At 41.4% G+C, this 13,350-nt stretch overlaps 1 protein-coding gene across 3 annotated transcripts in view; it reads right to left on the bottom strand.

The window, feature by feature from the left end:
- The window catches only part of osbpl10a (oxysterol binding protein-like 10a), a 60,981-nt gene extending 56,146 nt beyond the window's left edge, over positions 1-4,835 (bottom strand). For all 3 annotated transcript variants that reach the window (XM_031866452.1, XM_031866451.1, XM_031866453.1), the window contains exon 1: positions 4,305-4,835. In XM_031866452.1, coding sequence (XP_031722312.1) covers positions 4,305-4,720 — 416 coding nt within the window. In that variant the 5' untranslated portion in view covers positions 4,721-4,835. The remainder of the gene's footprint in view (positions 1-4,304) is intronic.
- Between the last annotated feature and the right edge of the window lie 8,515 nt (positions 4,836-13,350).

Genomic DNA, 13,350 nt, shown 5'->3' with positions numbered 1-13,350 from the left:
CACACACACACACACACACACACACACACACACACACACACACACACGTATGTCCTGTATTGTACTCTGCATTATGTTACAGTCACAAAAGCTCCAAGGGTGAATCTTGTCCAACACACAACCATCTTTGTATCTAAAACAATAGACCCAAAGCTCAGGAGAGATATCGAGATATCATCCTATCACTGCATGCACTTTAAACATTTTCCATTGTGAGAGAATGTGTCTGTTTGTGTACAAAATTTGTTTATTGTTTTATCTACATCACTGTTTAAGTAACTATCATGGACTATTTACCTTTATTTATCAATCTTTTTCTCTCTTTTTTTTGGTATTCCTTTATGCAATTTTATATTAGTTGAAATTGTGAAATAAAGTTGCTTAAATAAAAGGATTTAATTTCTGGGTCCATCGAATCATCACTTTTTTAGTCAGTTTTGCATTAAATCATTATTTTTTTTTTAACTTTAGCTGGTCCTTTATTTCCTACTGTCCCACAAGGCTTTGAAAGACGATTTACTCCTCTTGTATAGAAAAGATAAGTGTTAAACTACGCTTCAAGTCGCAATTTACTTTGCCAGTATATTATTTTTATTATATATATTATAATAGTATATACAAACCATGAAAACCTACAAAAAAGGAATGCACTGTGTCAATGAGGGTCCTCACAAGTATAGTATGCATATGCCTGCAATGAAAGAAAAAATGGCAACTGCACCTACACAACATAACAGCACTTCACACTGACACATGGCCTCCCACACAGTGGCAGAATTAGCTTCACTCAGGTCTGCTGCCCACCACGACACCACCTGCCAAACACTCGCAAAGTGTTGGAACGTAACTGATGACTATAATTACTCCTACACTACCAGAGCCCCGCCTCTCCTCCTTCAAATGTTTGTATATATAAAAATGCTCCAGGCTCTTAAAGATACAACTAAACGCAACCTGAGCAAAGTTTCTTCTCTTCTTCCTCTAATGGCTTTAGAAAAAGCCTGATATTACATTTTGAACTGCAGCTGCAACAAGCTTCTCTCTTACTTCCAGTTCACATTATTTTGTGGCCACCTCTAGTAAACAGCCTACTATATCTTAATAAAGCTATCCAATGTGTCAGAAAAAGCACTCATGAGCACGGGGACTAATGGAAAACTGAACTGCAGTGCAAGTTTTCTCACTATCTATGAATAAATGTAAACAAGAGCTAAAAATTAAATTGAAGGAAGATTGAAACCTACTTTCACCATTAAACTGAGCAAGGGATAAGACAATTTATAGTTAGGGTTATTAACAATTTCTGGTTTGTTTACATCAATTTCATTTGTAAACAGAAGCCATTACTTTCATTTTGTTAAGCTAGGAAACACAAAAATGAACTTAAACTCTTCTACAAAGTTTATGGAAATGTCAAGCTTTTAAGTTAAGACAGTTAAAATGATGGAATGGGCCTGTAATTCTCACACCGATTATCGTAAAACAAAAGACAGCAATATCTGAAATACTTCAAGTTCCTGTTGTGAATGTGAAGCAAAGCGGTGCTTTACTTTGCAAATTGTCGCTTGTTAAATAGTCTGAAAGATGGTTGAAACCATGTTGCAGAAAAATGACAGATGACCTAAAGTGCAGTTGCACTTACAGTATATTTCTAGCTGTTAAGCAAAATATAGTTTTAAAAACTACCTTACTGGCAACAAGACCCAATTTTTTTGAATATTCACTCATGACTGTCATGTACATTTTCACTCCAAATGGACATATTTTTTTTAAACATAAGTGTTTTTCGATGCTTTTCTGGATGTGTAAGTAGCATAATGGCCTCATACAACACAATATGTACAAACATAATTACAAAACAACTCCAGGCACCATCTTAGTCCACGTATATAGGGTAGATTTCAGGTACAGACTATTCATTACACTTTGATTGCTCACACCCTTCCACGTTTGGAACAACCGGCGTGAAGCAAAACATGATCGTTAACTTCTCGGCTCCCTGCTAAAAAGGCTCCATTTTCAGTAAAGTTTTAGTCGGCGATCGCTCTCTGCGTCTCCACGTTTGGGCGAGACCTTCACCTTCTGTCACTTTGACATTGAAACGGGACAAGTGCCACCGCCGCCAAGAACAAACCCCATTCTTTTACATCACCCTTCCCCATAAAAACCCAGCTTACATTCTGCTCGCAACAACCTGCGTATTGTATACTGTGACATTTGTTTGCATACCTGAGTTCAGGTGTTTGAATCAGCAGACTTGACATGTAGCAAATCCCACATGAATGTCAAATACAATTGAGATTTCTTTAGCTCAATAAGACCTCTCTGAGATGAACACGTGCGTGTGCTGAATCTCATACCCAGGTATTACTCCCGTGGGTGCAGATCAAGATGCAGTTCAGTGCATCATGTGCCTGTCAGTTTAATGGGAGAGCTGGAAGCAGCCATTCTTTCTCTCCGCCTCCCTCCCTACCTCACCCCTCTCTCGCATATACACACTGGCTTCCAGCCCAGATTGTACACACTACAGTCTCAGCCTTCTCCTTCTCTGCAGCAGCGCCAAGGCGACAATGGGACGGTTATTTTTGTGTGCACATCGGTGAAAAAAAAAAAAGAAGTAATTTCATCACACTACAGCTGAGGAAGAGAAATCTTGCATTATTCATGTCCACTGTGTGTACACTAGTTCAGCAGCTTACAGGGAATTAGCTAGAAAAGTCTTTCTATGCCTCAAACAACAACACTCAAACCACAACCAAAGGTTTCAGACATGGCTCACAACAGCAACAGGTTTAGGCTTTGGTAATAGTTTCAAATTAAAGGCTCGCTCATAGCTGCTCATGAAAACGCTCCGAGTTGAGTGAACCGGACAGGGCAGGGAGTGAACCCATAAATGCTGCATGAAGAACATTCGCCCAATAACGCACCGCTGTGATCTCCACAGTTGTTGCTGAGATATTCTGCACTTCATTGTGAGAGCAGGCTGCAGCGCTTCACGAGCAGAAGAATACCAAAAAACTGTTTAAAGCATTAAAATGAAGTAACGAGGTAATTTCACCGACAACGTTTCATCTGGATTTATAGTCCAATATGTGAGGACTGCTGCTTTTCTTTGTCTCACGAGATACTTGAACTTGTTGTGAGCATCTTTTTTTTACAGCTGCAATGATGGGCTAACTATGCGATTAGTGCAGTAGAGTAGAAAATGAATCTATTGACTGATTTTTTTTTTTTTAAAAGACCAAACATATAAGACCAAAGTTTCCAGCTTCTCTTAACAGAAGATTTGATACTTTTCTGTGTCATATGTGATGGTAAGATGAATATCTTTGGGTTTTGGACTATTGGCAGATGAATCAACAATGAAAACTTTCATTTGTTGCCTACATTATTTGTACATTCTACAAAGGGGATTAGCAGTTTCTAAACAGTTTCTAAACTAGCAGCAGTTTCTTCCGATGCATATGCCGATACCAGCATGTCTGCTGTGAGCCAATATCGGACCAAAACATTAACCCGGACGATTTATCGGTCAAGCTCTAGTCAGTATAGTCTTTTAGTCGATCGGCAAAAAAATAATTCATTTTTCAAGCAATAATGTAAAATATTGTCTGGTCCCAACTTCTCAAATGTGAAGATTAAACTAAATATCTTCAGGTTATTTAATTAGAAGATGTCATGCGCGTCTTGTGATGGGCATATGTCGCTGTTTGCTGACGTGTAATGGACCAAACAATTAATGAAGTAAACAACAGATGAATTGATAATAAAAAAAAAATCATTAGCCAAAACCCAAAGACTGAGAAAAAAACAGATATTCACATTTGAGAAGTCAAAAACAGTTCATTTCTGTCCCTTTTGCCATGATTGATAACCAAATAACCAAACCAATAACCAAAATAGTTGCCATTTCTAACTCTAGCCTTAAACAAATGACTGTAGAGTTTAGTCAACACACACCTGTTATATGATGTCAGCAAACGCCAGGATTTAACTGGACTGTTGAGTCTCTCTGTTAACGATATTATCTGATTTGTATTAGTGTTTGTTAACCTAATAAGGACCAGTAGAGTAGTTCATTAGCAGGCCTACACGTGTGCAGGGTTTGGTTTTAAACCCTCTGACCCCTCCTCCTCCCCCCACCCCCTCACAGTGACGTGTTGGTAAAAGTGCAACGTGGACAGGCGCAAATATCACCACCGAGCTATCGGACGCCTGAACCGAAAGTGAATCGTATCCGACGCCCTCCTCCACCTCCTCCTCCTCCTCCTCCTCTTCCCATCAAACTCCATCCATGTGCTTACCTGTTCTGCCAGCCCTGGATCAGGTTGGTGTATTTGCTCAGCACTCCTTCAAGCTGCCTCTTGCGCGGCTGCTGCAAATTCATGCTGTTCCCCAGCACAGCTCCCCGGCTGCTGCCTCCTCCGGCTGAGCCGCCCAGGGAGCCGGAGCCGGGGCTGTGCGACCCGCTCCTCCCGGGCTTCCTCGTCGATGACGAGCTCCCGCGGTCCGACGGGGAAGAGTTGGTTGTGTTGGCCACGGGTTGCGGACTGCTGAGCGACTTGTCCATCCTGGCGACGGGACGGTGACGAGCGCGAGGAGGAGGGGACGGAGATGGACCAGAAGCGGCAGCAGCAGCAGGGAAGATTTCAGCAGAGCATAAGTGGTGAACGGGGCGATGTGTGTCTGCTGAACTAAAGCAGAGGCAGTGGATAAGCATGGGCCGCGTTGCGCCGGTGGTTGAAGCGTCCCTCGGTGCGTGACATATTCCCCTGGTGGTGTGTGTGTGTGTGTGTCCCGCTCTCTGTCTCCTCTGCAGTGCGCGGCTGTGTGGCACTGTGGGTCTCCTCCGGCGCTTTCCTGGTAGAAAGGGAGAGCAGCGCGCAGACACTCCCACTCCACTCTGGACCGGCCCCCGGATATTACAATGCAATCTCATTATACACATTATCATACCGAAAAAATAAGTAGCCCACCCTCCAAAAATACTGCAAATTCCAGCAGGAAAAGCCTCAGATGAGTCATGCATGAGGCTGATACGCATCACTTTCTTTATGATATTTTCTAAGGCGTAGATTGGGTTTTAAAAAAAAGCTTATAATATCTGATTTATGTATCCTGCATTTATATTTATATAGCAAATACATATTAAACAGCTTAAAGTTTAGAAATGCTATCTAAACATCTTTCCTGGAGATACTTTTATCACCTTCTCTCTGAAGAGGCCTGATGATAAAATATGTTTTTTCTTTAACAAAAAAAGTACATAAGTCCCGCCTGCAGTCTTCCTGTCAGGCTGCAAGCACAGCAATCGACCAATCAGAGGGTCGGGCAGTAACCTCTTTGTAGCCTGAGAGGCGAAACACAGGGCAAACAAAGTCCTCAAATTACTGAAGAAATGTATGTTGGATGTTTGTGTACCAGAAGCATTTTAAAAATACAACAAATAAAATAAAACCTAATATCACTCCAAGCTTCAACACTGCCCCAATTGGTAGTTGGAAGTAATAGCACTGTGCCAATTGGCTTAACTCCATAAACATCTACTGTGGATGCACATGAAGGTTTTATTTTGTCCTCGTTTTATCTTTGGAAAGTCCCTCAGAGAGTCCGACAAATAGCAAGTTCTGTCTACGACCTCTTTGAGGAAGCCCAAATGTGTTTTAGGATATATTTTAACAGCTTTCTGAATCGTGAAGCACAGTCCAAGGTCAATCGGTATTCTGCTCTAGATCTAAGATATGAAACTAATTCAGGTGTAAAGGCTTTTCTACCTGCTCACATTTTGAACCTCCAGTTTAGATGACATCTGTCTGCAGCGGAGTGGCTCAGATTATGAGTAAGTAACAATTCTGTTTTAAGGTGGAGTTAACTTTAATAAACAATGGCACAACACAAATGTATATATATTATACTATAAATATTGTGATACATTTACATTCATCTTAATTCGACCAACTAAGGAGGTGAGAAGGTTAGAAAACCATCTAATAAATTCCGGAGTGGATATCAAAACTCATTTTCATATCTTTTCTTGCTCTAGTAATTTTAGCAATTATCAGAGGGTTATATGAGGGGTTATATTTTTGTTCATCAAAGTATTATCCAACCTGTCACACAGACACTCACGCACACATGACCACGACATCCGGAATGAAAAAGGACACGTTAATGAAGACCTGGCTGAGGAGCTCTGCAGGTCATTAAGAAAAGGCAGAGATTGCACCGAGCAATAGAAGGCACGCCTCGATGAATCTCCACAGGACACTTAACACAGCACGGATAGATTCCTGCTGCTCATCAGCTGACGCAGCCACAAAGCCAAGATCAATACGAGGGAGTAAAAAAAGATCCCTGGGCTACAGAGAGACAGAGAGGTTTGTTAAAAGCCTGCGTTGAGAGTCAAGCTCGGGTCAGCCGCATTCCATTATGAGCCAGGTTAACTCTGAGGCTTTTATTATCAACCATCAATTTAGAGGGCATATTAATCACAGAGACAAAGTATTTATCATGGACATTATTCAGTATAAAGAGATAGGCTGTTGGCTGAACCCCGCCCCAGGACAGTGATTGTCCAATCACACCTTAGCAGCCGTAACTAGGCATGCCACCTCTGTCAAGCTTTTGATTTGTCCACATGTTGACATGTGCACGGGTCTGTAGAAAGAGAGATATACTTTGGAGGGTGGTAGCTTTTTTGTTTTGAATTACGTTTCCAAAACTAACACAAGAGAAAAAGTGTATAAAATGGATTCAACTGTGTTTTCATCTGCTCTAATATAGGCCGAACGTGTCCAGCTGACTGCTTTACTATCTGCATTAGTAACCTAATATTATTTCATCCCAAAGGCAAAGGGGCATGTTATCGGCTAACTTCATTATATTACTTTGTGGGGTTACAGGTTACCTTAGTCAACGTGGGTGACAAGATGCTCGTTTTTCTCATCCTCAAACCCTCTTTCTCTTGAAAAAGTGAAGCTTCCAGTGTGAACATAAGAAAACTATAAGGCCACTGTGTTACTTCTCAGGGTTACGTCTGAATGAACAGTTCTCTTGGACTGAGACATCTGCTACTTGCTCAGGAACAACAACAAAAATGATGCAGTCAAATCACATCTTTTGTAACGTTGTATTGGGATTACCCAACACTTACATACAACGTTACGCACTGCAGCAATGACACTCAATGAACAAGCTAAGACCAGTGGAATAAGACTCAAACCAAGACGGACAGCACGGCAGGTTAATGGTGCATTCATATGCTCCTCAGATGGTTGTTAGTCCAACTTCGGTGTGTTCATGAGCTCTAAGTCATAGTGTGGAGACAACAGAGATGCTATATAGAAGATTTGTTTATTTTATTGCTCAAAGTGTTTAAACAACACGATAGCGGTTTCCAGTATTTGCTATTCTTCTGATTATTCTGACAGCACATGAATGCAGCACAAATTTCCTATAGACTTGTTCCCATGACATTTCTGGACTACTGAATAAATCATTTGAAATGAATGGCTCGCTTCAAATGTTTAGATAAGGATGGTGTTTTATTTTTCAAAAACACTCCAATATTGTTGTTTATTTAATATCTCTGGGTTTTAGCAGCCTTAATTAAAACACCATTTCCCATAGGCCCCAGACCTTCACGGGTTGAGGGGTTAGTTCAGACATGTCTGTAAAAACAGCAGGACAGAAAGTACAGATGCTGTAAATGTCTTTAAACAGCAGAGATTACAGCTAAAAACACATTATAAAAATGACCCACGCTGCTGTGCTTGTAGGTTTTTCATGGGAGCTCCAGTTTAAAATTTTAAAGCGGCATACATTAAAAGGTTTCAATTTCTTATAGCACCTGTGGAGGATGCCAATTTCTTTTAGAATATGGAAAGTAAACCTCAGCAATGTGCTTAATGAACTGAAAAGAACGATGAAAGAAATGCATTAGACTGACGTGAGGACTTCGGCTCTCTATAATCTTCTGCAAACTCTGCAGTATCATCATCATTATCTTCGTCATCATTATTTCTTCCTTTTAATCGTCTTCCACTCCGTCCCCCTCCTCCAGTCATCTTCATCACCATCATCCATGCTATAAGCACTTTGAGACAACTTGCATGATGGCCGCCTCCGTCACCATCACTGAAATGGATTATTTATGGGTCTTCAGGTGGCTGTAAAGGTCAATCCTGGATCCAATCCTGGTCTGTTGCAGTGTGGGCAGTTGTAGTATTCGTAGGTGGAGGAGCAGTTTGCTGGTGGGTCTCTCCTTTCTGCGTTGCCCTTTTGCTTTCATGGCAAGGCGGAGGTCCTTTTCCCCTTCAAACATCATCCTTCTCCAAAGGTTTCTGTCACAGGCCATCTTGTTGAGGTGAACGTGGCATTTCCTCAGGTGGAATATGAAGTTATCTATGTACCGCTTTTTTTGTCCCCCTTAGGTGCACTTCCCCCTCCCTAAGTTCACCATAAAGGGCCTGTTTCGGGAGGCAGGAGTTTGGAATACGGATTATATGACCAGTCCATCGCAGCTGGTGACGAGTGATAGTTGTGGAGATATTTGGTAGTTTGACTTCTTCCAGGATGCTGATATTTGTTCACCTCTCTTCCCAGTTGGTCATTAGGATCTTATGCAGGCATCGTTGGTGATATTGTTCCAGGGCTTTGATGTGTCTGCTGTAGGTAGTCCAGCATTCAGCACCAAAGAGGAGTGAGGACAGAACTACTGCTTGATGGACCAGCAGCTTGGTCTTAGTCTGGATGTACAGTAAATACGAAGCCACAGACAGGATGTTAGCATAGCTTTGGTTTTTGTATGGATCTATTGATTGGTAAGCTATGGAGGCGCCGATAGAGCCAGGCTAAACTAAGCTAACCAGCTGTTAGCTGTAGATTTGTATTTACCGTGCAAACATGAGGTCCGTATCAATCTTCTCATCTAACTCTCTGCAAGAAAGTGAATAAATGTATTTCCCAAGTCACGCCTCTTATTTGTTTACAAATGTTAAAAATAGTTTCCTCGCTCATAGCTCCTCGCCAGCTACACGCAAGTCTTCTCGATCCTCGAGATACATTTTAGGAATTGGGATGTCTTTCAAGATGGAGCGCTGAGATCGATTCCCAAGTTACCAGCCGGAGGAGCGAGGAATCGAGGTGGCACAAAATTGGGAATGCAACATACTGAAAGACCCAATGATATTTTACGTAGCATTGTGTTTCATCAACAATCTAGGGAAGGCAGGTCCTGACCTCAACCCCATACAATACCTCACTGGTGCTCTTCTGGCTGAATGAGAGGACATCTTCAAGCTATTGTTTAAAGGTTGTCAGTAGATATTGTGATCTCTGGTCTTATGTTGCAGCAGCAAACTTCGTGCAAGCAAACCTTCCCTTGATCAAAGTGCGCTGCTGTCCGCCACGTTTGGCATTTGGTATTTCCGACAGCCTTTCAGAAAATAATTGATGATTGATTCGCAAACGGCTCAGCGAAGAAAAAGGCCCAGGACTCAGCTTTAAAGATAAAGGCGTGTGAAGAGGTCCTTCGTCAGCACACATTTTCAGTTCTAATGCCTCGACTACCACGCCATAATATTTCACAGCTTTTAATGGATCCTGGCATCTCAAAGAGGACTGTAAGTGGAAGGATGGGGAGTTTTGCTCGTTGATGGATACACTATATCAGAATAAACGATAATTTGTTAGTCAGCGCACATTGTCTAAGGTTATTGGAAGAGCTACTGAATAGCAGGGTTCATTTTAGAGCAGGCTGTCAAAATTTGAACATGGATGGGTGTATTACATCAGCAATGTAATTTTATTGGGGTGAGCTTGTCTGTCCTTGTCCCTGACAGAAATCTGCACATTGCCCATCACTTTGTGTACACAAACCACATATATCTCCTCCTCTCAGACTGAGAGTCCAAATCAAATCCCAACAGGGATGTACGGAGAAACACAGCCGTCCTTCATTTGTTTCTATGTATCCGCTGGCACAGCAGCTGGATCGGATTAGAATTTCACCTGGTGTATTTGTTCCTGGCAACTACAGGAGATTATCTTGGGTCTGTTTGTTTTGGGAACATTTTATCTGCTCCTTGTAAACTCTGCTGCCAGCCAACATGTCTCCATAAAATGTCTCCCTACCTTTGCTTTCTGGAAAAAAGGCTTTGGAGTCAAAGGACCTCCTGTCGGCTCATACTTTCGTTTTACTGTAATGTAATCTTACAATTGGTTTATTCAGTTTCAGAAAATTGCCTTACTGAGGGAGTTCCGTCTGTCACGTAATAAATTACATGTGATGCTTGACTTGCCAAAAGCTTGCCTATGTTTGCACAACAGCCTGTATTATTCACAAAGAGCAGCAACCTTGCCAGCTACTTAATGGACTGGAAGGGTGCAGTTGACCCTGTATGCTGACAAGGTGAGCAAACTGTGTGTGTGTGTGTCGTTGTGTCGACTGTAAACTGAGAGTGGGAGAGAATGATTTCATAGTTCAAGGGTGTGTGTGTCTGCCTGTAAGTGAATATTTGACTTCTCAGCTCTCATGCTAGGCTGACGGATGAAGCCATGCATATTCATCAAGGCAGCTAAAGAATAAGGCTTTCCGATACATAGAGATGAATATGGAGGCTGTAATGTTCACACTTTAGAAACCCTCAGCCAGCTCTGAAGGTCAGAACACCTTAAAAGCTCTACAGGAAAGAGGATGGGTAATTAAGACCAGTTTATCAACACAATTTGACAAGACCATAAAACACAACTGCCCTAGAGTGTGTATTAATGTCCAAATCTTCGCATAGCAAAGAGTTATGTTAAAAGAAAGCCAAGGCATAACATTTGAAATCACCAGAGTTGTTCACATGCGTTGTAAATGACTGATAGGGCATAAAATGCTGGATCAGGTATCTGCCAGTATGCAAGTCTATGCACCGATCAGATAGCACGTTATCATTTCATTTATAAGCTCATTTATGCAACACAGGAACAACAAAAACCCGTGACACTCGCCACCTGATCCGTACATCCTGCCCAATCCGTACTGCACATGTGCAAACCAGTACCAGCCTCCTGTGATTAAACAAATCCGTGTTGAAATCGGCAGGAGGAGAGCTAGTTAACGTTAGCTGGGCAGCACAGTCTTGCTTGGCTAAATAACGGAGCTAACAGCTAACAGCTAACGGAGGTTGCATTAAGTTGCATTATGCGTTCACGCTCATTTCAGTAAAAATTAGCATTGGGTGAAGGCAAGTTATAACATTATCATGATGTGTTCAAATGTAATCTTGTGAAATGAGGTTTTGGCGAGAAACTTGAATATATACAGTGTTGTTTGAAGGAGATGTTTTCACAGCAATAAAAAAATAGATATTAGAGGGAATTATGACCCGACCTTTGACCTGTTTTTAAAGCACTGGTATCAGATCGGTACTCTGCATTGGCCAATACGCAAGTTCAGGTAAAAATAAAAATGGAAATCCAAACATTTCTAGAAATCACAAATCCCTTTGCTCATTCGAATCATGTACAGTTAAGGTCAAGGATTCATGGTCACATGGTCGCTATGTGATTTGCTTAATAAGTTAAACGAATGCATCACTGTTCAAAAGCACTTAATACATACAACAGTATGCGAAAGGGAACACATCACTGTTCATATGTTGCATTATGCCACAATGTTGAAAGCCAATTCAGACTGCAACAGCAGTACATTCAGTCTGTTGCTGGTTCAAGCTCCTACATTCAGTATAAAACTATCCTAAACAAGCACTGTACACAAGGTTAAAGCTGGAGTTTGTGTGTTACTTTCAAGCACTTGCCAAACCGAGTTCACACACTGCTGATTAAGCCCATCGGCGTCAGGGAAACCTCTCTGTATTTCGCAGTGCACCAGAATTGTGGTGTCTGGTTCACGTGGCGACTTTCCTGCGCTGCCCCACCAGAAGTGATGCAGCAGCTGAGAGTATAGCAGGAGCTCTGGTGGAAAATCCTTAGAGGCGTCCAAGAAAAGTTTCTGAAGAGAATGCAACAGATAAAAACAAAAACTCATAGTTCAGAGGAAAAATTAAAGTAAAAACATAAAATAAAGCAAGGTTTCAAGGTTTTATAATTCGCTTTCAACTTTAAACACTTGAACGTACTGTGCACTACAACTGAGCTGAGTCACCAGTGACTGGTGGCAAACGCAGACTTTACAGTATATGGACAAAATAAATACAAAAAGTACGGTGCAGATATAACTTGCCTCAAATGTGATAGGCCTGAACAAAATAAAAGTGCAGTAGACAATTGTATAAATCAAAGGCACACAATAAAAAGAGAGTTTTTGGTAGGTTGGTTCCATCTGTGTGCAACATATAAACTATTTGGAGGTACTGGACAACAATTAAACGCACAAATAAAGCTCCCAGAACACTGCTATCTTCCCCAAGTGTTCTTTTATTTGTCATGTCCTTGTAGAATAGGAATTGAAGGAAACATATTTGGAGAAAAGATAGCAGTGTGTGGGTATTTTTTCTTCTTTTTTTGTTTTTTATATAAGTTGGGTGTGTCCAAAAGAAAAAAGAATCCCACAGCCAAAGTGGTCACCATCTCTCTGCCAAGAAAAGTTAAATTACTATGTTTTACTGCATCTTGAGATTAAATAAAGCAATAATAGACAGATAATTAGGATCCCTTTTGCAACCATTTTTTATGAATTTTCCCTTTCATTTGTCAAAATCTATATTCGACTGCAAGCAATTGACAGCCGAGTTAAAGGTCACAGTTAAAATGGTTACACTAATGAACCCTACACTTTGAAGATGGTATTTTCCTCCTTATTAAATCACCATACAGGACCAGGAGCAGAAAAGGTGGACAAAGACACAGGAAGGCAGTGACAGACCTTCAGTTAAAAAAATGTCACTAAAGCTCTCTGTGGGCTCAATTATCGCTCAATTGAACAGAAGCGGAGGAGGACCGCCAATTTGAGCACTAACTTGACACTTGTATTTGTCAGAGGAGCTTCAGGCTGGAAACTATAAGCGACGATAACAGCTAATGGCTCCTCTTGGTTTCAGACTTTTCCCGCTAAGCAGACACTCCAGAGGGATGATGGTGTCAAAGTGTGACAGACGGAGGACGGTCATTTCCCCGCAGCTTGTTTCAGGAGGGGATGAGAGCAAAGGACATTGTGACAGAAACACCTGACTTCTTCTGCACTGTCATTGCTCGCCACTCCAATATCCTTTCTTCACAGACAACACGAGCTCTCGCCCTGCATTGTTATGTGCTTGTTTTATTCCCAAGTTTGTTTCCTTCCATGTTTAAGTGCCTCTAATTTCCTTTAAGGACTCTGCGATCACTCTCTTATTTGGAATG

Source organism: Anarrhichthys ocellatus, unplaced genomic scaffold, assembly GCF_004355925.1.
Source record: "Anarrhichthys ocellatus isolate YVR2014 unplaced genomic scaffold, GSC_Weel_1.0 scaffold35, whole genome shotgun sequence".
NCBI lineage: Eukaryota > Metazoa > Chordata > Actinopteri > Perciformes > Anarhichadidae > Anarrhichthys > Anarrhichthys ocellatus.
This window is presented reverse-complemented; position numbering and strand designations above follow the sequence as displayed.